General features: G+C 36.9%; 1 protein-coding gene and 1 long non-coding RNA gene across 4 annotated transcripts; one reads left to right on the top strand and one right to left on the bottom strand.

The window, feature by feature from the left end:
* Window positions 1-56: 56 nt before the first annotated feature.
* On the bottom strand, window positions 57-7592 carry LOC138329795 (mucin-2-like). Its single transcript, XM_069277091.1, has 4 exons — window positions 7569-7592; window positions 3108-3836; window positions 1305-1569; window positions 57-397 (listed from the first exon to the last, which is right to left on the bottom strand). Exons 1-4 carry the CDS (start codon window positions 7590-7592, stop codon window positions 57-59), a joined length of 1359 nt encoding a protein of 452 aa, XP_069133192.1.
* Window positions 7593-8554: 962 nt separating this feature from the next.
* Window positions 8555-25150, top strand: LOC138329715 (uncharacterized). 3 transcript variants are annotated; one of them, XR_011209491.1, is made up of 5 exons: window positions 17025-18016; window positions 18258-18418; window positions 18852-18889; window positions 19872-22872; window positions 24146-25150. It is a non-coding gene; the product is annotated as an uncharacterized lncRNA (long non-coding RNA). The 3 variants fall into 3 exon arrangements; XR_011209490.1 differs by lacking the exon at window positions 17025-18016 and adding an exon at window positions 8555-8693 and having other exon boundaries at window positions 19872-25150; XR_011209489.1 differs by having other exon boundaries at window positions 19872-25150.
* The last annotated feature ends 225 nt before the right edge of the window (window positions 25151-25375 follow it).

Raw genomic sequence — 25375 nt, 5'->3', positions numbered from 1 at the left:
ATTTTATTGTAATTGTATCCATACTCCAATAACATTGCCAGCAATGATTACTTGTCTTAAAGTCTGTGTGTGGTCTGTACTGGTGTAAGTGTGGTCTGTACTGGTGTAAGTGTGGTCTGTACTGGTGTAAGTGTGGTCTGTACTGGTGTAAGTGTGGTCTGTACTGGTGTAAGTGTGGTCTGTACTGATGTAAGTGTGGTCCCTGTAATGGTGTAAGTGTGGTCAGTACCGGTGTAATGTGTGGTCTGTACTGGTGTAAGTGTGTTGTCTGTGTGTGTAGTGTGGTCTGTACGGTGTAAGTGTGGTTGTACTGGTGTAAGTGTGGTCTGTACTGGTGTAAGTGTGGTCTGTACTGGTGTAAGTGTCTGTACTGTGTAAGTGTGGTCTGTATGGTTGACTGTAAGTGTGGTCTTACGGTGTAAGTGTGGTCTGTACTGGTGTAAGTGTGGTCTGTACTGGTGTAAGTGTGGTCTGTACTGGTGTAATGTGGTGTCTGTACGGTGTAAGTGTGGTCTGTACGGTGTAAGTGTGGTCTGTACTGGTGTAAGTGTGGTCTGTACTGGTGTAAGTGTGGTCTGTACTGGTGTAAGTGTGGTCTGTACTGGTGTAAGTGTGGTCTGTACGGTGTAAGTGTGGTCTGTACGTGTAAGTGTGGTCTGTACCGGTGTAAGTGTGGTCTGTACGTATGTGTCTGTACGTGTAAGTGTGGTCTGTACTGGTGTAAGTGTGGTCTGTACTGGTGTAAGTGTGGTCTGTACTGGTGTAAGTGTGGTCTGTACTAGTGTAAGTGTGGTCTGTACTGGTGTAAGTGTGGGTCTGTACTGGTGTAAGTGTGGTCTGTACTGGTGTAAGTGTGGTCTGTACTGGTGTAAGTGTGGTCTGTACTGGTGTAAGTGTGGTCTGTACTGGTGTAAGTGTGGTCTGTATGGTGTAAGTGTGGTCTGTACTGGTGTAAGTGTGGTCTGTACTGGTGTAAGTGTGGTCTGTACTGGTGTAAGTGTGGTCTGTACTGGTGTAAGTGTGGTCTGTACTGGTGTAAGTGTGGTCTGTACTGGTGTAAGTGTGGTCTGTACTGGTGTAAGTGTGGTCTGTACTGGTGTAAGTGTGGTCTGTACTGGTGTAAGTGTGGTCTGTACTGGTGTAAGTGTGGTCTGTACTGGTGTAAGTGTGGTCTGTACTGGTGTAAGTGTGGTCTGTACTGGTGTAAGTGTGGTCTGTACTGGTGTAAGTGTGGTCTGTACTGGTGTAAGTGTGGTCTGTACTGGTGTAAGTGTGGTCTGTACTGGTGTAAGTGTGGTCTGTACTGGTGTAAGTGTGGTCTGTACTGGTGTAAGTGTGGTCTGTACTGGTGTAGTGTGGTCTGTACTGGTGTGTATGGGTTGTACTGTGTAGTGTGGTCTGTACTGGTGTAAGTGTGGTCTGTACTGGTGTAAGTGTGGTCTGTACTGGTGTAAGTGTGGTCTGTACTGGTGTAAGTGTGGTGTGTTGTCTGTCTGGTGTAAGTGTGGTCTGTGGTGTAAGTGTGGTCTGTACCGGTGTAAGTGTGGTCTGTACTGGTGTAAGTGTGGTCTGTACGGTGTAAGTGTGGTCTGTACTGGTGTAAGTGTGGTCTGTACGTGTAGTGTCGTGTAAGTGTGGTCTGTACCGGTGTAAGTGTGGTCTGTACTGGTGTAAGTGTGGTCTGTACTGGTGTAAGTGTGGTCTGTACTGTGTAAGTGTGGTCTGTACTGGTGTAAGTGTGGTCTGTACCGGTGTAAGTGTGGTCTGTACTGGTGTAAGTGTGGTCTGTACTGGTGTAAGTGTGGTCTGTACTGGTGTAAGTGTGGTCTGTACTGGTGTAAGTGTGGTCTGTACTGGTGTAAGTGTGGTCTGTACCGGTGTAAGTGTGGTCTGTACTGGTGTAAGTGTGGTCTGTACCGGTGTAAGTGTGGTCTGTTCTGGTGTAAGTGTGGTCTGTACTGGTGTAAGTGTGGTCTGTACTGGTGTAAGTGTGGTCTGTACTGGTGTAAGTGTGGTCTGTACTGGTGTAAGTGTGGTCTGTACTGGTGTAAGTGTGGTCTGTACTGGTGTAAGTGTGGTCTGTACTGGTGTAAGTGTGGTCTGTACTGGTGTAAGTGTGGTCTGTACTGGTGTAAGTGTGGTCTGTACTGGTGTAAGTGTGGTCTGTACTGGTGTAAGTGTGGTCTGTACTGGTGTAAGTGTGGTCTGTACTGGTGTAAGTGTGGTCTGTACTGGTGTAAGTGTGGTCTGTACTGGTGTAAGTGTGGTCTGTACTGGTGTAAGTGTGGTCTGTACTGGTGTAAGTGTGGTGGTATGGTCTGTACTGGTGTAAGTGTGGTCTGTACTGGTGTAAGTGTGGTCTGTACTGGTGTAAGTGTGGTCTGTACTGGTGTAAGTGTGGTCTGTACCGGTGTAAGTGTGGTCTGTACTGGTGTAAGTGTGGTCTGTACTGGTGTAAGTGTGGTCTGTACTGGTGTAAGTGTGGTCTGTACTGGTGTAAGTGTGGTCTGTACTGGTGTAAGTGTGGTCTGTACTGGTGTAAGTGTGGTCTGTACTGGTGTAAGTGTGGTCTGTACTGGTGTAAGTGTGGTCTGTACTGGTGTAAGTGTGGTCTGTACTGGTGTAAGTGTGGTCTGTACTGGTGTAAGTGTGGTCTGTACTGGTGTAAGTGTGGTCTGTACTGGTGTAAGTGTGGTCTGTACTGGTGTAAGTGTGGTCTGTACTGGTAAGTGTGGTCTGTACTGGTGTAAGTGTGGTCTGTACTGGTGTAAGTGTGGTCTGTACGGTGTATGTGTGGCTGTAGTGTAAGTGTGGTCTGTACTGGTGTAAGTGTGGTCTGTAAGTGTGGTCTGTACTGGTGTAAGTGTGGTCTGTACTGGTGTGGTCTGTACGTGTAGTGTGGTCTGTACTGGTGTAAGTGTGGTCTGTACTGTGTAAGTGTGGTCTGTACGGTGTAAGTGTGGTCTGTACTGGTGTAAGTGTGGTCTGTACGTGTAGTGTTATGGTGTAAGTGTGGTCTGTACTGGTGTAAGTGTGGTCTGTACTGGTGTAAGTGTGGTCTGTACTGGTGTAAGTGTGGTCTGTACTGGTGTAAGTGTGGTCTGTACTGGTGTAAGTGTGGTCTGTACTGGTGTAAGTGTGGTCTGTACTGGTGTAAGTGTGGTCTGTCTGGTGTGTGTGGTTGTACTGGTGTAAGTGTGGTCTGTACTGGTGTATGTGTCTGTATGGTGTAAGTGTGTCTGTACTGGTGTAGTGTGGTCTGTACTGGTGTAAGTGTGGTCTGTACTGGTGTAAGTGTGGTCTGTACTGGTGTAAGTGTGGTCTGTACTGGTGTAAGTGTGGTCTGTACCTGTGTGTAGTGTGGTCTGTACCGGTGTATTGAGGTTTGTACTGGTGTAAGTGTGGTCTTTACGGTGTAATGCGGTCTGTACTGGTGTAAGTGTGGTCTGTACCGGTGTAAGTGTGGTCTGCACTGGTGTATTTAAGGTCTGTACTGGTGTAAGTGTGGTCTGTTCTGGTGTAAGTGTGGTCTGTACTGGTGTCAGTGTGGTCTGTACTGGTGTAAGTGTGGTCTGTACCGTTGTAAGTGTGGTCTGTACCTGTGTAAGTGTGGTCTGTACTGATGTTAGTGTGGTCTGTACTGGTGTAAGTGCGGTCTTTTTAGGTGTAACTGTGGTCTGTACTGGTGTAAGTGTGGTGTACTGGTGTAAGTGTGTATTCGTAAGTGTGGTCTGTACTGGTGTAAGTGTGTCTGTACGGTGTAAGTGTGTGGTCTGTACTGGTGTAAGTGTGGTCTGTACTGGTGTAAGTGTGGTCTGTACTGGTGTAAGTGTGGTCTGTACTGGTGTAAGTGTGGTCTGTACTGGTGTAAGTGTGGTCTGTACTGGTGTAAGTGTGGTCTGTACTGGTGTAAGTGTGGTCTGTACTAGTGTAAGTCAGTTGTACATAGGAAATTGCATGATATTGCTTTTTGAACAATTGGAAAGTATTGCTGGCCGCAATCAAAAGCAAGAAAATTTCGGATATAAATTCCTTCAGATGGTAGACGTTTCAATTTCATGAATAACAAACATCCAAAGAACTTGTGAAATTCAAAACTGCAGTGGGAAAATCTCCTACTTGAAAATGAAGTTTTTGTACAGATAAGTACAAATTTAACATTTACCATTACAATCGCGTCAGATAGTCATGTTAGACACTGGGATTTTAATTAATGAAATTGTCAGTGATGTGATGTTAATGACAGCGGCTATCTCACAGTGGATAACGGTCAGGTTCCTGTTATAAGTCACACGGTGGTAGGTAGTGTACAATGGTTAAAAAATCGCTAGATCTATTTTTCTCTAATATCCCTCCAGGTCGGAAATGCGAGAGAAATAGATTGTTTTCAAATACCTTTTGTAGAGATCTTTCTCCTGTCTGTGAAGTCGGGAAATCACCATATAACTATCATGATAATACGAGAAATATTGTACCATACGCTTTGATCTAGCCCACGATATTGTGTCGGCGATAACCCTGACAGGTTGTCATGCACTGCAGCACGTGAGAAAGGCTTAGTTTGGAGCCAATTAAAACTTGTGTAATGGTGGTAGTTATCTTGGCTTCCGACGTCGGGGGTGGCCCGCCGCAGATATTGAACCCCGACAAACCCCGCAAACACCCGACAGCATACTAATGCTTGGATTCCGTAGTATCATAAGCCGATATTACTTTTCTAGTCCGCATCCTATCACTTGTTATTACACCAAATCATAGCAGTCAAAGACCCTTTCATCTTGTAACTTGTTTAATGTTTAACAACAAAATACGCGATCGTACAGTACTTCTACTACGTGCAATTCTGAAATTTCGAGGCAGCTACACGTACTCTTACCTAATTTTCATGTTGAATTGCACATAGTCAAGTTCCAATTTAAAACAGCGAAGCTTGAATGCAAATGCTGTCATCGCAGAAAAGTCATTAATTAATCCATTATTTCAGATTTGTTACATGTTTGATTCATCTCTTTCTGGATGTGCCCTGAACCAGTGGTTTACTTGAATCATGGATATTTTCGTGAATAGATGTTTACGCTGTCAGCTTTCAATCTGTTGGTAGTTTGATAATATGGCAAATATTTGTTGATACGAGCCGATATAAACAGTTATAACGAGATAATGAAATAAGTGAAAAGTTCAACGCCGCGGAAAATTCAAACTAATATAACCAGAGCTCAGATCCATAAACATTCCTTAAGATAACAACATCCTGGAATCATCCGTAGAAAAGCACTATACAATTTTGGAAATTTTCTGTTTTGATTTGTTTTCCTTAACTGTTTTTCAATGGAGAATTTTAAGGTAATCAAGTTATTAAACAAAGACATAATGATGGTCTGATGAACTTTTAGACTCGAGATGTGTCGGTCAGTTTATGTGTCAGTAATGTAGAATTCATTTGAGATATGCTTTTGTTATCATGACAATTTTCAAAAACCAAAATTAAATATAATTTGGGCTTTACCTCTACTGTTGTACCGGTATTTTGTTCTGTGAATTATGACATAATGATATTGTATTAGAATTGAAATGATATAAGAATCAATGAATACAAATGTGTAAACCGGTCCATGATGTTCATTGACAAAAAGATATCTTTGGTTATGTTAATGCGACTTCAAATTTGTTTAAACCAGATCTTGTAAAAATAAAGAAAACAGAATGCAATTTGTCCTGACGTGACATTATGGGCCCGTGACCTCTTGGTTCTTTACAGATATACTCGTCGTAAAACAGGATGTTCCCACGATTTCTGACACTAGCCAAGAATGACCAAGTATGACTGACAGCGCGCCGCTGACAGTATCTGCCCGGGGCCCCGGGGGAAAAACGGAAGTACCCAACTAATGATCTAGCAAATCCGTAAACAGACCCCTCCAGGGATGTTGTCGATACAGTAATCAAAGGGAGAGACGCTTTTCTGTTCTGTAACGCTCTCTGAGATGATCCGGTTATTGGGTTATACACTAACAAGAGAGAATTTGCATAGGAGAATAATCACTTTTGAGTTAATTACCCTAGAAAGATTCCGTTTGTTACGTGGCCTAAAAGAATTTAATTCGGAGATTAAACGGAGCGTGAATAGAAATAAACAGAAAAGAATTATGACAGTAGAATGTGGTTTGACTTTTTTAAAGGTCTATTGTAAGAGTGAGTGGTTCCGGATCCTGAAGAACAACCTGGACCAGTTCATTAGAATTGTACGTTGAAACGCACGTGCGCACAAGATGGCGACTCTTTGAAGGAGTTTTCTTAAGCTTTCAAGAAATTGTTTGATGCTTGTATTCTCTGTTAAATTGAATATTTATGTTCCCACAACTAATTTCCATCATCGACATTTGATTATTGGGACATAAAAGAAAAGGAAACAAGCTATATGACTGCTTTTCTATATCGTAACAAAAACAGAATATTTGATTATTTTAATGAACATCTTAATTTAATGAGCATATCGATCATTATTGTATTAAGAACATGTTTTTCTTGTCCATGTTAAGAAAAACTCGAAACACCCGTAAAAAACCACCAACCTTCGGTCAATACCGAATATCATATGTTGGTTTTGATATCGCGACTAAGATAGATGTGAACACCTTGAAATCGTAGAATAGCAACATAACGAATATGGACATAAGAAAACAAAATACAGGCGCACCATAGGATACACTAGACCACCAAATGTATGCCACACACCAATGCATGCCAAAACCATGATAACCAATGCTTAACCAAACGGAAAAGTGTAATATTATATAATGAGAGTATAATGACTGTTTATTTCCACCAATGAACTTATTTGTGTCCTCCAATTTATACTGAGACGTATGATTTATTTGATGGTATAGTTATCACAGAATTCACAAGTCCAACTCATACTAAATAATAAAAATACCGTAAACCGAGCTGAAAGATTTATACAGTGTTCTAAACATTAATAATATAACCAGGTGACCATGTAGAAGAAGTGCTCATCGATATCACTGCCGCACAAAATCTAGGTCACAGTTACACCTGCAGTAATACCCGCCGCACAAAATCTAGGTCACAGCTACATCTGCAGTAATACCCGCTGCACAAAATCTAGGTCACAGCTACACCTGCAGTTATACCTGCCGCACAAAATCTAGGTCACAGCTTCATCAGCAGTAATACCCGCCGCACAAAATCTAGGTCACAGCTACATCTGCAGTAATACCCGCCGCACAAAATCTAGGTCACAGCTACATCTGCAGTAATACCCGCCGCACAAAATCTAGGTCACAGCTACATCTGCAGTAATACCCACCGCACAAAATCTAGGTCACCTGCAGTAAAACCCGTCGCCCAAAATTTAGGTCACAGTTTCACATGCAGTATAACATATAGAACAAATCCGGTTCCCGTCAAGTCTTAACGGTATGAAACAAAAATGAGTTGTCAGAAACATTTATAAAATATGAATAGGTCATGCAGCTACAGAAGTTGTTTCCATAGGCACAGTCCTAGCTACTTTGAAAACTAATACATTGTCAATTTCGTCAACTCACTTTCAGTCCATCAATGTCTGCCATGGTTTATGTTCAGTTGTTACGTTTGATTTCTCTTTATGTTCTCAGCTAAATGTTTCTTAATACAGAGCAGAATAATAGGTTGTCTTCGTTCCTGTCAGGACCTTTATTGGCTTTATGCAATTGGTCTTTATATAAACAACCTCCTAATATCAATACGTTGTCATCACTGTGTTTTTTTACAATTCTTATATAATTCCCATGAATTGTAAACACCAGTTGAATTATTTTGACGATTTACCTTGTCAATCTCCATATGTAAGATTTCATATTCAATCTTACCATCATTGTCAAACCTTATTTCTTGAAGTTAATTAACATCGTTCTGACGGTTATATTTACATCGTTCTGACGGTTTTATTAAGATTTCAGAGCAGAAAAAAATAAGAAATGACTCGAATTTCGCGTGATGCAAGATTTTTATAATCAATGCAATTAAGATTTAAGATTATCTATTGTCGACATGTTGGTTGTTTTGTCAGACTGTGTGCGAGCGTCTTGCAGCAGGATGACAGAGCAGAATTAAACGAAATGGATTTCCAAAAACGATGATGAATAATTGCTTATTAGTTATATAGATAATTCCATATAATGATAGCATAAAGTTTCCAACATCAAAGGAAGATCTGATAAGGAAATGAAATAAACATTGTAGAGTGTTGATAAGCTTATAGTACGGTGCACAATGACGTCTACTTAAACATGAGAAGTTGTAATGATAGAAAAAACACCTATGGCCAAAGAATTTTATCATCTACCGATCTTAAAGTTTGAAAGTTAATTTACACCTTGACAGCGTTAATAAGGGAGCTTATAATCATTACGTAAAAAAAAGTTCTAATAACAAATGAATTGAAAAAATAATACTCGAAAATACAAACAAGAATAAAATATTTTGAGGTATTATGACGAACAATCGTATTCCATTTTTAAAACGACTACACAAAAATATTATAAACGAAGATTCTTTTAATTTACAAGAGAAAAGGAGCCAGGTGTTTCGGGAGAGTCAAGGTGTTTTCGGGAGAGTCAAGGTGTTTTCGGGAGAGTCACGGTGTTTTCGGGAGAGTCGCAGGATTTTCTTTCTACGCCAAAACATGTCAAGTGAGAATCATAGATGGGTATCGGGTTTAGAACAGGAAACCATCAGATCTATTACTGAAGAAAACTTACTTCAAATTTCACAGAGCAATACGGGTTGTTTTCGGATAAGCCCGCATGGTGTCAGAAATCTTTTTGGCAATAGAAATGACGAGGAAATTATGGAGTATCGGAGAAAAACAAAACATTCAAAAGAAATTCAAATACACGTTTAGTAGAACAAAAGTAAGGACTATATATCAATGTATAGGAAATTATTTAATATCTGATCGACAAGAGTTAGATACATGTCTCAAACTCTGAAACACTGAATATTTTAAGAATATATAAAACTTATGAAGCTGTATACTGTCCACATAGGGAAAAGGAAAAAAATGTCGTTTTCAGTAACCCTAAAAGTTTTTCTATAAGTCTTATTCTTGCTATTTAGCGTGCGTTTTACACCATAGTTTAAAATATACGCGGAATAAAGCATAAACAGTTTTCATGAAAAGAATGTTTATTTATGAGTAAATATGACTTCATGGAACGTGTCTATCATAAAACGATTTTTTTCTTCCTACTTACACAATACAGTAGTGTTAAGATTATTCAAATGTTTCATTTTTTCACAAACATGCTACAAGTTGCGATCACAAGCACACATTGTTTATAATTTTTGACTGAATTATGTTTTTATTTCGTTGTCGATTTAATTCCTGCCTCAATACTCTATTTAAGAAATATTTAAGATCCTCAATCAGCTTAACAAATGTTTTAAAGAATTAAAAATAATTGTAAACATGAAACAACTCTCGAAATTCCATTGATTTTTAAACGATACAAAACGTCTGTATACATGTAAATGAACACTGGATATTATTTCACCATGGTTGATTGTTTTGTTTTCTTTAAATGATGTATTGCTGGTTAAGTTACGATTCTGGAAATTTATCTGACAAAAAAGACACGCCCCTTTTATGCAACCATTGACATGTGTTTAGTAGGTTCCTATTTCATGTTCATCAATGTCACTACGGGTAAAAGTAATTATTCATGTACGGTTTATATGCAGCATGGTGTCGAGTTGGATCGAGATGGAAAAGTTATGCGATATTTCACCATTACCATCCACATTCTGTGCTGAGGTGACCACGCAATTCAAGTGTTAGATATTCTGCAATAACCCTCCATATATGTTGGTTCAACATTATACCATTTGCTCCGAAGATGTAAGCTGTTATTCTACAACATTCTACTGTGATGGTCCAACATTCTACCTTAAGCCCTGAAGACGTGATCTATGCTGGTCCAACATTCTACCATAAGCCCTGAAGACGTGATCTATGCTGGTTCAACATTCTACCATAAGCCTTGAAGACGTGATCTGTTGTTGTCCAACATTCTACCATAAGCCCTCCAGATGTGATGTGGAATAGTCCAATAATCTACCTTTAGCCCTCCAGATGTGATGTGGAATGGTCCAATATTCTACCTTTAGCCCTCCAGATGTGATGTGGAATGGTCCAATGTTCTACCTTTAGCCCTCCAGATGTGATGTGGAATGGTCCAATGTCTACCTTTAGCCTCCAGATGTGATGTGGAATGGTCCAATGTCTACCTTTAGCCTCCAGATGTAATGTGGAATGGTCCAATGTCTACCTTTAGCCTCCAGATGTGATGTGGAATGGTCCAATATTCTACCTTTAGCCCTCCAGATATGATGTGGAATGGTCCAATGTCTACCTTTAGCCTCCAGATGTGATGTGGAATGGTCCAATGTCTACCTTTAGCCTCCAGATGTGATGTGGAATGGTCCAATATTCTACCTTTAGCCCTCCAGATGTGATGTGGAATGGTCCAATGTCTACCTTTAGCCTCCAGATGTGATGTGGAATGGTCCAATGTCTACCTTTAGCCTCCAGATGTGATGTGGAATGGTCCAATATTCTACCTTTAGCCCTCCAGATATGATGTGGAATGGTCCAATGTCTACCTTTAGCCTCCAGATGTAATGTGGAATGGTCCAATGTCTACCTTTAAGCCTCCAGATGTGATGTGGAATGGTCCAATATTCTACCTTTAGCCCTCCAGATATGATGTGGAATGGTCAAATGTCTACCTTTAGCCTCCAGATGTGATGTGGAATGGTCCAATGTCTACCTTTAGCCTCCAGATGTGATGTGGAATGGTCCAATGTCTACCTTTAGCCTCCAGATGTGATGTGGAATGGTCCAATATGGTCCAATGTCTACCTTTAGCCTCCAGATGTGATGTGAAATGGTCCAATGTCTACCTTTAGCCCTCCAGATGTGATGTGGAATGGTCCAATATTCTACCTTTAGCCCTCCAGATGTGATGTGGAATGGTCCAATGTCTACCTTTAGCCTCCAGATGTGATGTGGAATGGTCCAATATTCTACCTTTAGCCCTCCAGATGTGATGTGGAATGGTCCAATGTCTACCTTTAGCCCTCCAGATGTGATGTGGAATGGTCCAATATTCTACCTTTAGCCCTCCAGATGTGATGTGGAATGGTCCAATGTCTACCTTTAGCCCTCCAGATGTGATGTGGAATGGTCCAATGTTCTACCTTTAGCCCTCCAGATGTGATGTGGAATGGTCCAATATTCTACCTTTAGCCTCCAGATGTGATGTGGAATGGTCAAATGTCTACCTTTAGCCTCCAGATGTAATGTGGAATGGTCCAATGTCTACCTTTAGCCTCCAGATGTGATGTGGAATGGTCCAATGTCTACCTTTAGCCCTCCAGATGTAATGTGGAATGGTCCAATGTCTACCTTTAGCCTCCAGATGTGATGTTGAATGGTCAAATGTCTACCTTTAGCCCTCCAGATGTGATGTGGAACGGTCCAATGTCTACCTTTAGCCTCCAGATGTGATGTGGAATGGTCCAATGTCTACCTTTAGCCCTCCAGATGTGATGTGGAATGGTCCAATGTCTACCTTTAGCCTCCAGATGTGATGTGGAATGGTCCAATGTCTACCTTTAGCCCTCCAGATGTGATGTGGAATGGTCCAATGTCTACCTTTAGCCTCCAGATGTGATGTGGAATGGTCCAATGTCTACCTTTAGCCTCCAGATGTGATGTGGAATGGTCCAATGTCTACCTTTAGCCTCCAGATGTGATGTGGAATGGTCCAATGTCTACCTTTAGCCTCCAGATGTGATGTGGAATGGTCCAATATTCTACCTTTAGCCCTCCAGATGTGATGTGGAATGGTCCAATGTCTACCTTTAGCCCTCCAGATGTGATGTGGAATGGTCCAATGTCTACCTTTAGCCCTCCAGATGTGATGTGGAATGGTCCAATATTCTACCTTTAGCCTCCAGATGTGATGTGGAATGGTCAAATGTCTACCTTTAGCCCTCCAGATGTGATGTGGAATGGTCCAATGTCTACCTTTAGCCTCCAGATGTGATGTGGAATGGTCAAATGTCTACCTTTAGCCCTCCAGATGTGATGTGGAATGGTCCAATGTCTACCTTTAGCCCTCCAGATGTGATGTGGAATGGTCCAATGTCTACCTTTAGCCCTCCAGATGTGATGTGGAATGGTCCAATGTCTACCTTTAGCCTCCAGATGTGATGTGGAATGGTCCAATATTCTACCTTTAGCCCTCCAGATGTGATGTGGAATGGTCCAATATTCTACCTTTAGCCCTCCAGATGTGATGTGGAATGGTCCAATGTCTACCTTTAGCCCTCCAGATGTGATGTGGAATGGTCCAATGTCTACCTTTAGCCTCCAGATGTGATGTGGAATGGTCCAATGTCTACCTTTAGCCTCCAGATGTAATGTGGAATGGTCCGATGTTTACCTGTAGCCTCCAGATGTGATGTGGAATGGTCCAATGTCTACCTTTTGCCCTCCAGATGTAATGTGGAATGGTCCAATGTCTACCTTTTGCCCTCCAGATGTGATGTGGAATGGTCCAATGTCTACCTTTAGCCCTCCAGATGTGATGTGGAATGGTCCAATGTCTACCTTTAGCCCTCCAGATGTGATGTGGAATGGTCCAATGTCTACCTTTAGCCTCCAGATGTGATGTGGAATGGTCCAATGTCTACCTTTAGCCTCCAGATGTGATGTGGAATGGTCCAATGTCTACCTTTAGCCCTCCAGATGTGATGTGGAATGGTCCAATGTCTACCTTTAGCCTCCAGATGTGATGTGGAATGGTCCAATGTCTACCTTTAGCCTCCAGATGTGATGTGGAATGGTCCAATGTCTACCTTTAGCCTCCAGATGTGATGTGGAATGGTCCAATGTCTACCTTTAGCCCTCCAGATGTGATGTGGAATGGTCCAATATTCTACCTTTAGCCCTCCAGATGTGATGTGGAATGGTCCAATGTCTACCTTTAGCCTCCAGATGTTATTTAGGATGGTCTTTTCCATTAACCCTCAACATTCTGGCAACACTGACCACATGCAGCTACCTAGAAGAATCCACATCGAGGTCAGCATTTGAACCGAAAATGACTTTCATCCACCAACAGAACCTCACATGGTCTTGTAAAGGGTGTCAAACGAGACCAACGATCTGCATTGTTCTTGTCATTTTTCCTTTCCGTATTGTGACAGTATTATTCATTATACGTAGAGCATAGCAACTACATACCATAAATATGATATGATATTAAACTATAATTTTTAAAAAAAACTAATGAGTAATATCCTTCATGTATGCTATTCCAATGCATAGAATCGTTGAAATATAACATGTAATATCAGTGTATATAAAAATAGTATCTGCAACTACAATTGATAAAAACAAATATTTGTATGACATTGTTATAGCATGCATCTAAGCTAATCCTACTGTTGTGTCACGTCGATACCACATGCCTTGATATACAGGTATATGTGCATTTCGTTGTTGTATTACATTGATTATCATAAGCCATCATCTGTATTTCAAGGAGAACATGGCCTGCAAATGTGATGACGCGACATGAGCTTACAGCGATATAATACTAATTATGTTTCCATTGTGTGTTATTGCTAGACTACGTAGATGAAAGAATATTATAATAATATATAATTTCAAAATGTATTATGAATGCGTAATTGTGATTCTGTTTCATATTCATTAAAACAAGAAAATAAATTGCATGCATGAATCAATCATTTGTAATACATCACGTTTATTTCCTTGTGTTAGACAACAAAGAATCTTATTTCAAAACATTATAATGATATCTTTGCAATTTTGTCAGGATTTCATTAGAAATATAATGATGATTACCGTGGATTTGTTTTACTTTAAATGTTAATATTTTTATTAAAACAATACGTCTAATCAATTATTCCCCACGTTAAAATTTCTTATGAGGTATTATTGTCCAAATTTAAGCCAATTGAAATATTCCAACCTACATGAAAAATAATTATAATTTATTGAATAGTTATTTCGTTAATTGATTTACAATGATACATAATACTGTCCAGAACCTGTTTACCTTGTTTGTACATTATGTCACCCAAGCCTCGATCGATACCTTAGATTTCCCTTTGAGTACAAAGAAGCACCTTTCGGACATAAAAAAACCAACATCAAACAGTATGATAAAATTATACTTGAGATAATACATGAACTATGCTTCATACCGCCTGGCAATGTATGATTTCAACAATTTGAAACAAGCCTTTTGGATATTAGTAGAAAACCGGAACTTCCGATTTTACGCCATGTTTGTTATTGTAACTATAGACATGATATAGCAAGGCCATTGTCGTGTGTTGTGCTGTGTTTTGTGGGAAATACATCCTCTTTGAAATACATATGTATATCTTCTTGTACATTGCTTGGAGCAGTGTTTTAAGATAAGTAACCAAGCTGTGTACATGTATACCAATTTGCTTTCAGCTATAGAACATATTTCTAATTAGTTTAGCTAATATTTATTTGAATGTTTCGGATGTTAATTGTAATACCCATTTTTTAATATCACAAGCAGAAAAGAAATCCTGTTATATTCGACAAAATACCACACACATGTCTATATCATTTCTTTATTGGAAACATTTTGCAAAGGATGTCGCAATTTCTCTTGGAAAGTGTTTTAAATCAAGGCAATTTCGCTCGTGAATTGTGGTAATGTCTCGCGCCTTCTTCTAGCCACCACAAGGCACGTGCACAACGCGAGACGAGAGTTGTATTAATCAAAGTTGGCCAGGAGCAGGAGATAAGCTTAAATCTTAGCACGTGTCTGTCCTTCCTAGTCCGAGATCCGATTAGAAATCAGGCGATTAATTTGGAAGATGGGTAGCGGGAACAACGCTTTCTCTGTTTTCTTGTGTCCGGTTATATCTTTGGTTTGGAATATTTTACGGATAAATAATGCATACTGCAGTTCGTTTATGAATTATTTGTATAAAACAATCTGTGATACGCGTCAGAAAAGGTCAATGAAATGACAATACATTTCTCAGGGAAACTGTCATAATGAAACTGCGAAGGAAAACAAATATGCAGGCAAACAAAACCTTGACGTGCATTTGACAGAATGTATGCACAATTCATTCATCAGTTACTGCTTAACTAGACGAATTTGAATTATTGATCCATATGATATATTTATTCCAAATATCCCAAACAAACCATTTGCAAATTTCACAAATATATCCATCTATATTTCGGAAAAATCAATCAAAATTTAAGATTTTAATTTGAATTTATTTTCTGAATTTTTCAAAATTTCGCTTGTTAAAATTAATTTTAACGATATGGATATATTTGAATATTTATAAAAAAAAGAACCCATAAAATCAATTTTTGTTGCTTTGGATATGTTTCTAGAAGCCGGAGAATATCAATATAACTCGCCTGTGATTTACAAATACCTAGTATTTTCTCACACTCCGCTGGGCGGAGGAGTCCGTCTTGTGCCCAGAGACATTGTCGCCTCTAATGAATATATCTGGTTAATGATATTGAATGATATTCCGCCCCTCATTTAGCTTCGAAAGAATCAATGTCAGACTAAGATATTACCATTATTTTGCATCATTTCATCCCCTTCTTGTGCGATTCTAATGATTTCTTCTATCGGACTAATCCTGTAGAAATTCAAACACACATTTTTTTTGTCCGCATCCGAATTCCTCGGGATTAAATCCGGCGTTTGACATGTGGGCTGATTTGATTTTCGGATTATTATATGTAAATAATAAGAAAGATGTCGCCTAGTAAAGTATCTGATCTACATTCAGAGCACTTCCTCGCCATTATGTGTAAATGTACATAGAGATATCATTAACATATCTCTCTTTGTTAGAGAATTTATTAATTCTTCTTACTTAATCTTACGTTTCTCATATACTTTTGTATTTTTGCATGGAATTTCTTTGAAAGCGCTTGATGTCTTTTGCTGTGATACCTATATATATTATATGAAACAAACTATCCGATATTTTATTGAAATTATGATTTATTTCATCGTTTCATATTAGCTAAAATATTTTCGTTTAAAGGTGCTCCACCGCCAACAGAGCATAAACATCATTTGAACAACACTTGGTGATTAATCGTGATTAATCGTGTATATATATCTCTAATTAACACAAAAATAATACCAAAATAATTTATTTTGCTTCTGGTGCATGAGCAATCAGTACTTCGTTCCATATAAGACATAGTGCCTCGGATTTTTTTCGGGATGCAATTTATTATTTTGACATATTTGTCTTGAGGTAAAATAAGAAACTCAAACTGTTCAATGGTGGTAATGTTGTAAAGTAAGTAAATTTTGTAACTGAAGAAATAGAATAATTTGTCTGGTCCTGTTTTAAATAGAGAAAACATACCATTTGTTAGCGATAGAGCACTTTAAGATCACAGATGCTTTGGATGTTTTGTACGGTTCTTGATGTTGGGTTGACATCCGACAAACAAAATAAACAAACCAAATGTATCATAATATATCATGTTAATATTCTCTTCTGTACTGTACATGTTTACAATGAATAGTATATACATGTCTGTTAAACTAAATTTACATCGTCCTAGCCATGCCAATTGTGTACAAAAATAATGTGTTTTTTTATCTAAATTAGAAATAGAACAATATTAATATCAATATAATTTACCAAGAGGAAATTAAAACATCTGAATAATCCATTATTCTTTACAAAATATGATAATATAGACACAGGACGTTATGTTATTAATACTATTGTTTAGTTTTAAGCAAAACACAAATATTAGAAAGCGCATTTTGTGTATTTGATTTGTTGTCAAATTTTCGAATGGTTTTACTCTTTATCAGTTTAAAATGAAAATTTAATAAATGAATTTCGAATGCAATACAGTAGAACCATGTTTTTAATAATTGTAAATAAAAAATCAGTTTTATTTGTATCTAGAAGATTTAGAGATTAATTTTGTTGTTTGCCATCCTCGGATATACTTAGCGCGTTTACTAAAACTCGAATAAATGACATTAAATTATTGAAGAATTTCAAGAGCTTAAGGCTAAAAAATATTACCATGGTTACTAATGGATACATATAAAATTTCTTTTTACGAAATTCTAAATACTACAAAATCAAATTTCACTTACATTTAATTTTTTCTTCATAATCATATACTTCTTATAACGATAATATAAGGTGAAGTTATCTAAAACAAGATAGTTTTGTTCGTGGTAAACGTACCGTTAGTTGTGTTTATTGAAAGTTTGTTTTTATTATTTATTATACGTAGAGCATAGCAACAAAATGATTTCAAAATTGTCTTTTTTAACAGTGCCAAATCTAAGTAATGAGTTTGAGCAAATTACAACGAAATCTGATTAAATTGTAATGATAGTTAGTGACATATATGCATATTATATTATTTGTTGTTCCGACAGAAATATTCTTACGATAATGATAAGTAATTGTATGAAACACATTCATCTAATTTCTAATATCTATACATATGATTGAGACATTAATTTACATAAAAATTACAGAAAACGGTGACACCAAACTTTGGTCGACATCTTTATCATAATTTATATATTTTTTGTAATTTATGATGAATGTCTGTAGTGGCCTTACTAGGTACAGAAAACAACCGCTCATCTGGCTACATAACAGATTATGTCGGTTGTAAATAAGTCTTAATTAATGTCGCTCGTTTTCGTATCATCACTAATTAGGCTTTCACAGGTGGCAAATGTTCAACAAAACGTATACCTAGTGGATTAACATTGCTTACGTATAGTTATGACTAAATCCAATACAGGAAACATTTATTTTGTCACCTTGTAGGAGGTTTTATAAATCTGTGCTAAAACATAAAAGGGAAAATGAATGAGGGACCGGTGTATACTCGGTAGGTAAACCACAAGATAATATATGTTTTCTGACGACAAAATCCAGGTGTTATATCAGCAGATGTGGACAAATATTAATATGTACTTTAGAAATAGAAATTTAAACAAAAGCTCTGTTTATCATACATTTAAAATGAAAGTTCTTAATTCCACTTTCGAATCAATTTAATTGTCTTAAAGAAATTATATCATAAAATTAGAAATTAATTAATTTGCATGCCTTTTGTATCTTCCCACTAGTACTACTACGTACATACTAAAGACTAAAGAAATGGATTGGTCCTGGTCGTCGTGTGGGGTCCTCGACGGTGTAAAGTCGTATACCTACATACACAATTGGACTTCTGGAAACTGACCCGTTGTGGAAAACTAACGCAGAGATGAACTTCCAAAAATAACAGGTAGAAACAAAATGTTGTCGAAATATTTAATGCTAAGGTATTAAGCATATTTCTGTAATATAAATATGTATATGAAATCAGAATATCGAACGTAAGTCATGGTTGCTATCTGAAACTTCTAGATGGTATTCTTATTGTATACCCATCTGTTTATTTGTATTCACAAAATCACTCTAAATTGTAAATAGCCAGTAAAAACAAAATGTCGTCATCTCCTTGTTATGTCTATGAACTGTAATGAAGTAATGCTGTCAAGCGTTGATTGCACGTATCATGGTTACGGTTTTCGTTTTCTAGATGATATACATACTGTTATTGTTGATTACATTAAATGTTATTTACAAACCGTTTTGAATCTAAAAAAATATGAGATTTACGTTAAATCATGTACTAATGCATGATATCAAAAGTGAGGAACGCTTTTGTTTTGCAGATTCTCAGCTGTTATGGGAAGTCATTGGAAAAATCAGCGTAAGAAGTGAATTTTATTTACTGGACTTTGTAATTTTTTTGGACTTTTATTTGGCATCAACGATACTATGTTATGATGTATTGAAACCATTTCTGACATATGTTTGGTATGCAACATAAATATTTCGACCTCATTGCAAAACCGCAATGAAAACACTCAATTTAAATAATTGCAACTTGTGATATGTAAAACAAATATAGCTTTATATGACTTATCATACCAAAGTGTGTATTCGAAATAGAACCAGGTGTTTCAAAAGATTAAGCATTCACTACTTCATCATTAGAAGTCAAGGCCAAGTTAGCAGTGCCATTTTAGTAATCGACGATTGCTAATGCTTATCGGTCTATAAATAGCTAGGATCGTTTATAGACGGCCTTCACTGAATGTAATGTGTTCATGTTTGGGAAGGCATCTGTGAATTTGGGTTGTGTCTCATAGTAAAGATGAAGATCTTTTTCAATTTCACTGAAGGATTAAACAATCGGGACCTAGTTTCGCATACATTCCTAAACTTAAATTTCCTCATAGGAAAGCATTACGGAGGTTAAGGAAAAAATCTTAAGTTAAGGAACCTTCCTTAAAATCTGTAATGATTTTCTGTGGGAAATTTTAAGTTACGAAGTTCCTCAAATTTAAGAAATACTCATGAAACTGGACTCATTATAATGTAGCATTGGAGCCTTATTCCCATAGAAAGAATGGGAAGGTCTCATCTCAAAATTAGGTTATCGGAATTTTAAGGAATTATTATCAGAAGTTCAAACTGCAAGAGACCCAGTGAAGAAAGGAAACCGACTAAATAGATCTGATGTGCTAGGAATTTGAACCGGTTATTCACTATTTTTTTCCAATTATATATGACAATGATATTTGTTTTACGAAGCGGATATTAAATCCAGAAAGAAAACCCTATACAGATTCAAAACATTTCGTCAGTAGGTAATTGCGTAAAAATATATGTTTGATTTAATTTTTCAGATAAAAATTTACTACCAGACATCTATTCGTTTATGTATTACTCATTATGAACATTGTGAACCCGTGGAGAAAAAAAAAACCCTTAATGAAACTACTACAATTGAAATGCTAGAAGAAAGGAGGATGGGAAATATCACCGTTGGACAGGGACATGGCAAGGAAAGTGTTTGGCATTCCAATACTGACACATGGACGTATTTCGGTCATTGCCTTGTCCTCTTTGTTGTTGCTTTCTACGAGTGTACGGGTGTTAGTGATATCAACGGATTCCTCTCACATTACATACGAAACTACCAAATCATTTTCTCAAAGAGAGTGCACGTAGAGTGTAGTGTAATTTTACCAAGGTCATTCAAGACGCCATTTGATTAGTTAACTCGAGAAGTGAAGGACAGCAATGGAAAAAAGACATTCTATTTCGTAATTCAGTACAGAAATGCTAGAAGTACGACTCATTATCTAACTGAAATCTACACCTAAAATAGGCTAGTTTCCATAAATAGATCGGTGAATTCTTCACACATCACCAAAACTAGATGTTGTGAATGGATGCATACTTGTAAATAGTAATACGTAAATATGAATGAACTGACTGTAACGTATTATATGGCACCAACACACACCACAGACAGACATATAGGTCTAAGATCATTTTGATGGAATCTTAAATTAGGTGTCACCCAAAAGAATAAGACTTTGTCTCCAGCATTTACGTAATGTAGAACAGATTATCGTTTTAAACAATTAATAAAAAAAATATGCTAACACAATCTCTAAGGGTGTCACGATTTGTAGTAGACAGGGACCTTGCAATTGTTCGACAAGACCTGATTGTACAGATGAGCATGTCATACGAACATAGGACGCCGTGCGTTGCCCACAGAGTGTACATACACAGTGTGAAGTACGTATTTTATAACAAGTACCCATTACAAAAATAGCTTGATGTCATATACCATATGATATAAGTTTGTGTGTTTATAAAGAAAGGCAGTGCGTGGGCATTATTGCCTCCTGTGCTACATATTTGAATAGAACTCGAACAGTGTCAAGAAGGTTTTAAGATACACAAACCCCAATATAAAGTAGATAAATGAGATATAATTTGAACGGGTTATCGTCAGGTAACATTTGAACTTATAGGTTATCATACTATCATGAAAAAACGACTGGATTTGGTAGCTTATCAATGCCAACTCTCATCATTAAATTAGTCGTGTGATTGAGTGTGTTGGTCTTATAAAACAGTCGCATGTCAAAACCAAGAACAAATTCTGTGATATTGGTGTCGCATTTACGTCATTGGACAAGACAAGGGAAATACTATTTCAAGTTGTTACTAAATTCATTTATTTGAAATGTATTTATGCCGTCAAAATCGAAGTATTAACCAAAACTAACATTTATCTTTGGTAAAACGTCTACGTATATACGCAAAGCTTTCTTTTATGTAATGGCTTCTGAATTCTGAATATATGCAAAGTAAATAGAACCATGCTCTCTGGAAGGGGAAGCGTTAAAGGCTACATCGTATCCATCATACAATTAGGGCAATTCTGGATTCTACTATTGTATCAAATTAGGATGAAAATTAACTGCTATACCTGATATACAAGGTATTTGACAAATCATTTGCAATTCTGACGTAACGAACAGTCAATATACTAAAACGACGTTTATGATGTACGATTTATCATCGATTAGTCTTATCTTCCTATAATTGTGACGTCATATTTTTACGTCACAATCATTGTAAGGTTAGAGTAACCTGATGGCAATTCGCGTTTTACCTACGTCGCATGGTAACTTGAAACCCAGATATTGTCACATGGGATACTTCGTAATGATCTAGGTGTTATGATTTTTGTTAGAATGAAAGACAAAAAGTAGCTTTCTGATGTTGGTGATACGTGTACTGGCTGACTATTCAGATGAAGAGTTACGCGGATCAAAATTTTCGCAATTTGAACTATCGATGAATATATAATTTTCAGTTGATTTCAGTTATTTTGATCTGGCTTTCAGAGTATATATGATTCAAATATTTCTCCATATTTCGCTGATGATTTTTTTTGCGATCATAACAATGCACAGCAATATCACGAAAATATCAAGGTAATATGATATTCAATGCTTTTGTGAACTGATAACTATTATATTCACAAAAACCCGACGTCAGACAAATAACATGAAAAACCAACAAATCACATCGTCAACAGAGTATAACTTAAATGTAAATTATGAAGAAGGCGAGGTGAGTCCATAGAGAAAGAGTGATCTGGTTTCGAGGGCTACCATGGAAAATCTACGTCAATAACGGGAACGGCTGTATGTGGACAAGGTCACATCCGGGCAAGGTCACAAAATAAAAGCTTTGCTATGGAGAGTATAGTCAGATAATCAGTACACTAGTGACAACAAGATATAATCGACCATAAAACTTTCTCTGTATATTCACATAACGTATTCTTAAATCAACCAAAGGTCCCTTTTCGTATTATCTTTTATTATTTACATGTTATTCTGAATATCCAAGTTTAATTTTTACAAACCGACTTTTTTATTTATTACACTAAGTTAGTATAATTGTATGAACTGTCCTCTTGACGCTCTTACTCTATATACATATTTATCATTACATGCTACGTAACCCGACATGGACCTACAGAGACGTACTACTACTAGGAGGCGTGGTCAGGTCTATCTTACAGTTACACACTTACCTGTATCTTCAACAGGTGTCTAATGGATGCCAGGACTGATGCAGACTATTCATTTAAAGACACTTTATGGTTATAGCATTTGGAGTGGAGAGCAATAAAAACGCACATAGGAAGAAATTAGTATGTGGTACACGGTCAGGATATGCACTTTCCTGCATAGTTATTATTTGACGGAGTGTTTCTAATTTGCGTGAAATATGTCTGGCAGATCCAACTGGGGCAAACTACATACCTCTCACAAGTGTTTCTGTTTCTAAAGGTTATGGTGCACGATGCAGGTAATTGTAATGTTACGACGATAAGTGGCATGCTATTTTTTACTACAATATTACAATATGGACGAACACAGTCGCTGGATATTTAAAAAAAGAAATCTTCTATGTCTGAAGTTGAATTCTGGTTAAGAGACATCATTTAAAGATTCTCCATCGCCGACAGAACATAAACGACACCCATCACCTGAAAAATAACTGATTCTTATCAATAAAATATGTGTCTAATTAGCACAGACATACATATAAAATCAATTATTTTGCTTTTGGTATATGCGCAATCAGTATTTCAATCCATATTGGGCATAGTAACAATTACGGATTGTTTTCGGGACGAATATAATTATTTTTGATATTTTCATCCTGAAGTAAAATAAGAAGCCGAAACTTTTCATTGGTGTTTATGGTGTAAAGTAAGTAACTTCTGTAACTGAAGAAAAATATCAATTCGTCTGCTCATATTTTTGATAAAGAAAAATACCATTTGTTAGCGGTGGAGCATCTTTAAGTTTCCATAGTTAGTACCAAAAATAACCACCAAAATTTTCGGGTTTTTGGAGTGAGGGATGGGAGGATCAACAAAGGATTAACATCTGTCTTCAGATTTTCGATTTCTTATTTTGAAATGATAGGGCAGACATATAGGTCATTTTATGTGTGGAAAATATGAACGCAGTTCCTGAATCCTCAAACCTCATTGCGTAGATAACCTTACGAAGAAATTGATACAAAGAGAAGTCAACAGAAGAAAGTTAAGTTTGAAAGATGAGTGCCAAATTATTATAGGCATCTAATATTATATTATATTATAAGGTTTCGTTTCGTCGGACTCCATTATTTAGCCAAAGGTAAAAATGAGAAACCGTGTTATGAAGCAACATTCAGTTTAAATGTGTTATTTAAACTGATATTTTAATTATATTACACCTCGATCGAAATTTAATCAATATTTAATGATAAAACTTAACAAGCGTGGTTATGATCATGATCATATATCATCATAAACAAGAAACACTATTTCTAGATTTCCAAAACATTTCTTGTACAATTTTTTTGAAATTACAGATAAAGCAAACTGCTGAAGGATTTGATTTGTAGTTTATAAGAATGATCAAAACTGCTTATCATGCTTATTATATTTCAATTGTTGATTGGGAAGATGGACATATACTTAAAAATCATCTATTGGAAATAACTGATTTTTTTTTGGGAGTTTTTTTTCTAACGATCACCTTTAGGCAACTTCTGTCATCGATTGTTGACATCTTTGTTCTTTCAGGAAGACGAGAAGCTGTCAGGTCAATTTTGTTTTATTTATTTAATTAACTCTACTTCATATTTTTATTGACTCGTTTTGTGTATAAGTTCTTAGATAGTTTGTGTGATATTGCGATAGATATTTCTACAATGAAATCTTTGATTAGCAGTGTTTCCCCCTTAAAAACAACACCAAAGTCTATTTCCGAATTGGCAAAATGACAAAAACGGAAAACGCCTATTTCAGTATTGATTTCTATTTGAGGTATATAAATGGAAAATATGTGATGATGAGGTACGTATAGTTTATATGATGAGAAGTATACAGGAAGTTGTACAAAGAATTCCCTGTTTGTATTTCCTAGCTAGCAAGTCACGTGTGAATGAGGTGTGGGGTTAAAGGTCACGCCTTATCTGTTCAGAACTGGGCGTGGTTTATAGACGGGTAAACATCACGAAATAACTTTCCTGTGTAAAACGAGCTTTTTGTCTCTAAATTTCTGTTGATAGAAATAATATATCGTTTTGTTGCTATTTATTGGGAAAACGAAACAAATCTCATAAGCATTTGCTTAGTTTTTTATAAAGTCTGTCTATCTACAAGACAAATGTGACGATTCTTAATTTAGTTTTGTTGAATGTAGAACGTGCATACAAAGTGTTACTATGGTAACTTGTTCCCAAAGATTAAGTTTCTGTTGCAAATGCATTGTAAGTTTTGTATTTATTCTTTGTATTTATTTAACAATAGTTTATGAAAATAAATATAGTGATGTCTTATTCATCTGTTTTTTTATTGTTTCCCTCAATTTTAAAAGCTTTTTCTCGAAGCTGAAATCCAAGCTATTTTAAACCAAACTCAACGCGGTAGGCGTATCCCCAATGTTGCACTGTCTGTTACAGTACACATATAATCTGTTTATATACGTATAATGGCCTACTGCAATACCATGTAATTCAAACATTATTTCTTTGATAATTTAATTGAGTATGTTAATGCAGAATATACTGTCTCATTTATTTAGTGTCAGGCATCAACTCTATCATGATTGTTAGTAAAATATGTTTTTTATCATACGAGTGTTTTTGTTTGTTTATGTGTTCGATAATTATTTCCACAAATTATTTGATGTTAACCTTTTAGATGTTCAAAATCTAAAATAATTAAGAAATAGTTACTAATTTGATTACAGAAAAATCTGACATTTAAACTAAAGACACCTTTCATATCATAAAGCTGTTGACTTCAATT

The sequence above is a fragment of the Argopecten irradians genome, chromosome 8 (genome assembly GCF_041381155.1).
Source record: "Argopecten irradians isolate NY chromosome 8, Ai_NY, whole genome shotgun sequence".
Lineage (NCBI taxonomy): Eukaryota > Metazoa > Mollusca > Bivalvia > Pectinida > Pectinidae > Argopecten > Argopecten irradians.
Note: the sequence above shows the minus strand (reverse complement) of the source record. Positions and strands in the feature narration are given on the sequence as shown.

Excerpts from the sequence above, each read along its gene's own strand:
- LOC138329795 (XM_069277091.1), bottom strand. The coding sequence starts at position 7,592 with ATGGCAGACATTGATGGACTGAAA. Across the intron at positions 3,837-7,568 it reads CAGACATTGATGGACTGAAA|ACCACACTTACACCAGTACA; the intron begins GTGAGTTGACGA and ends ACACCAGTACAG. Across the intron at positions 1,570-3,107 it reads TACAGACCACACTTACACCA|ACCACACTTACACCAGTACA; the intron begins GTACAGACCACA and ends TACACCGTACAG.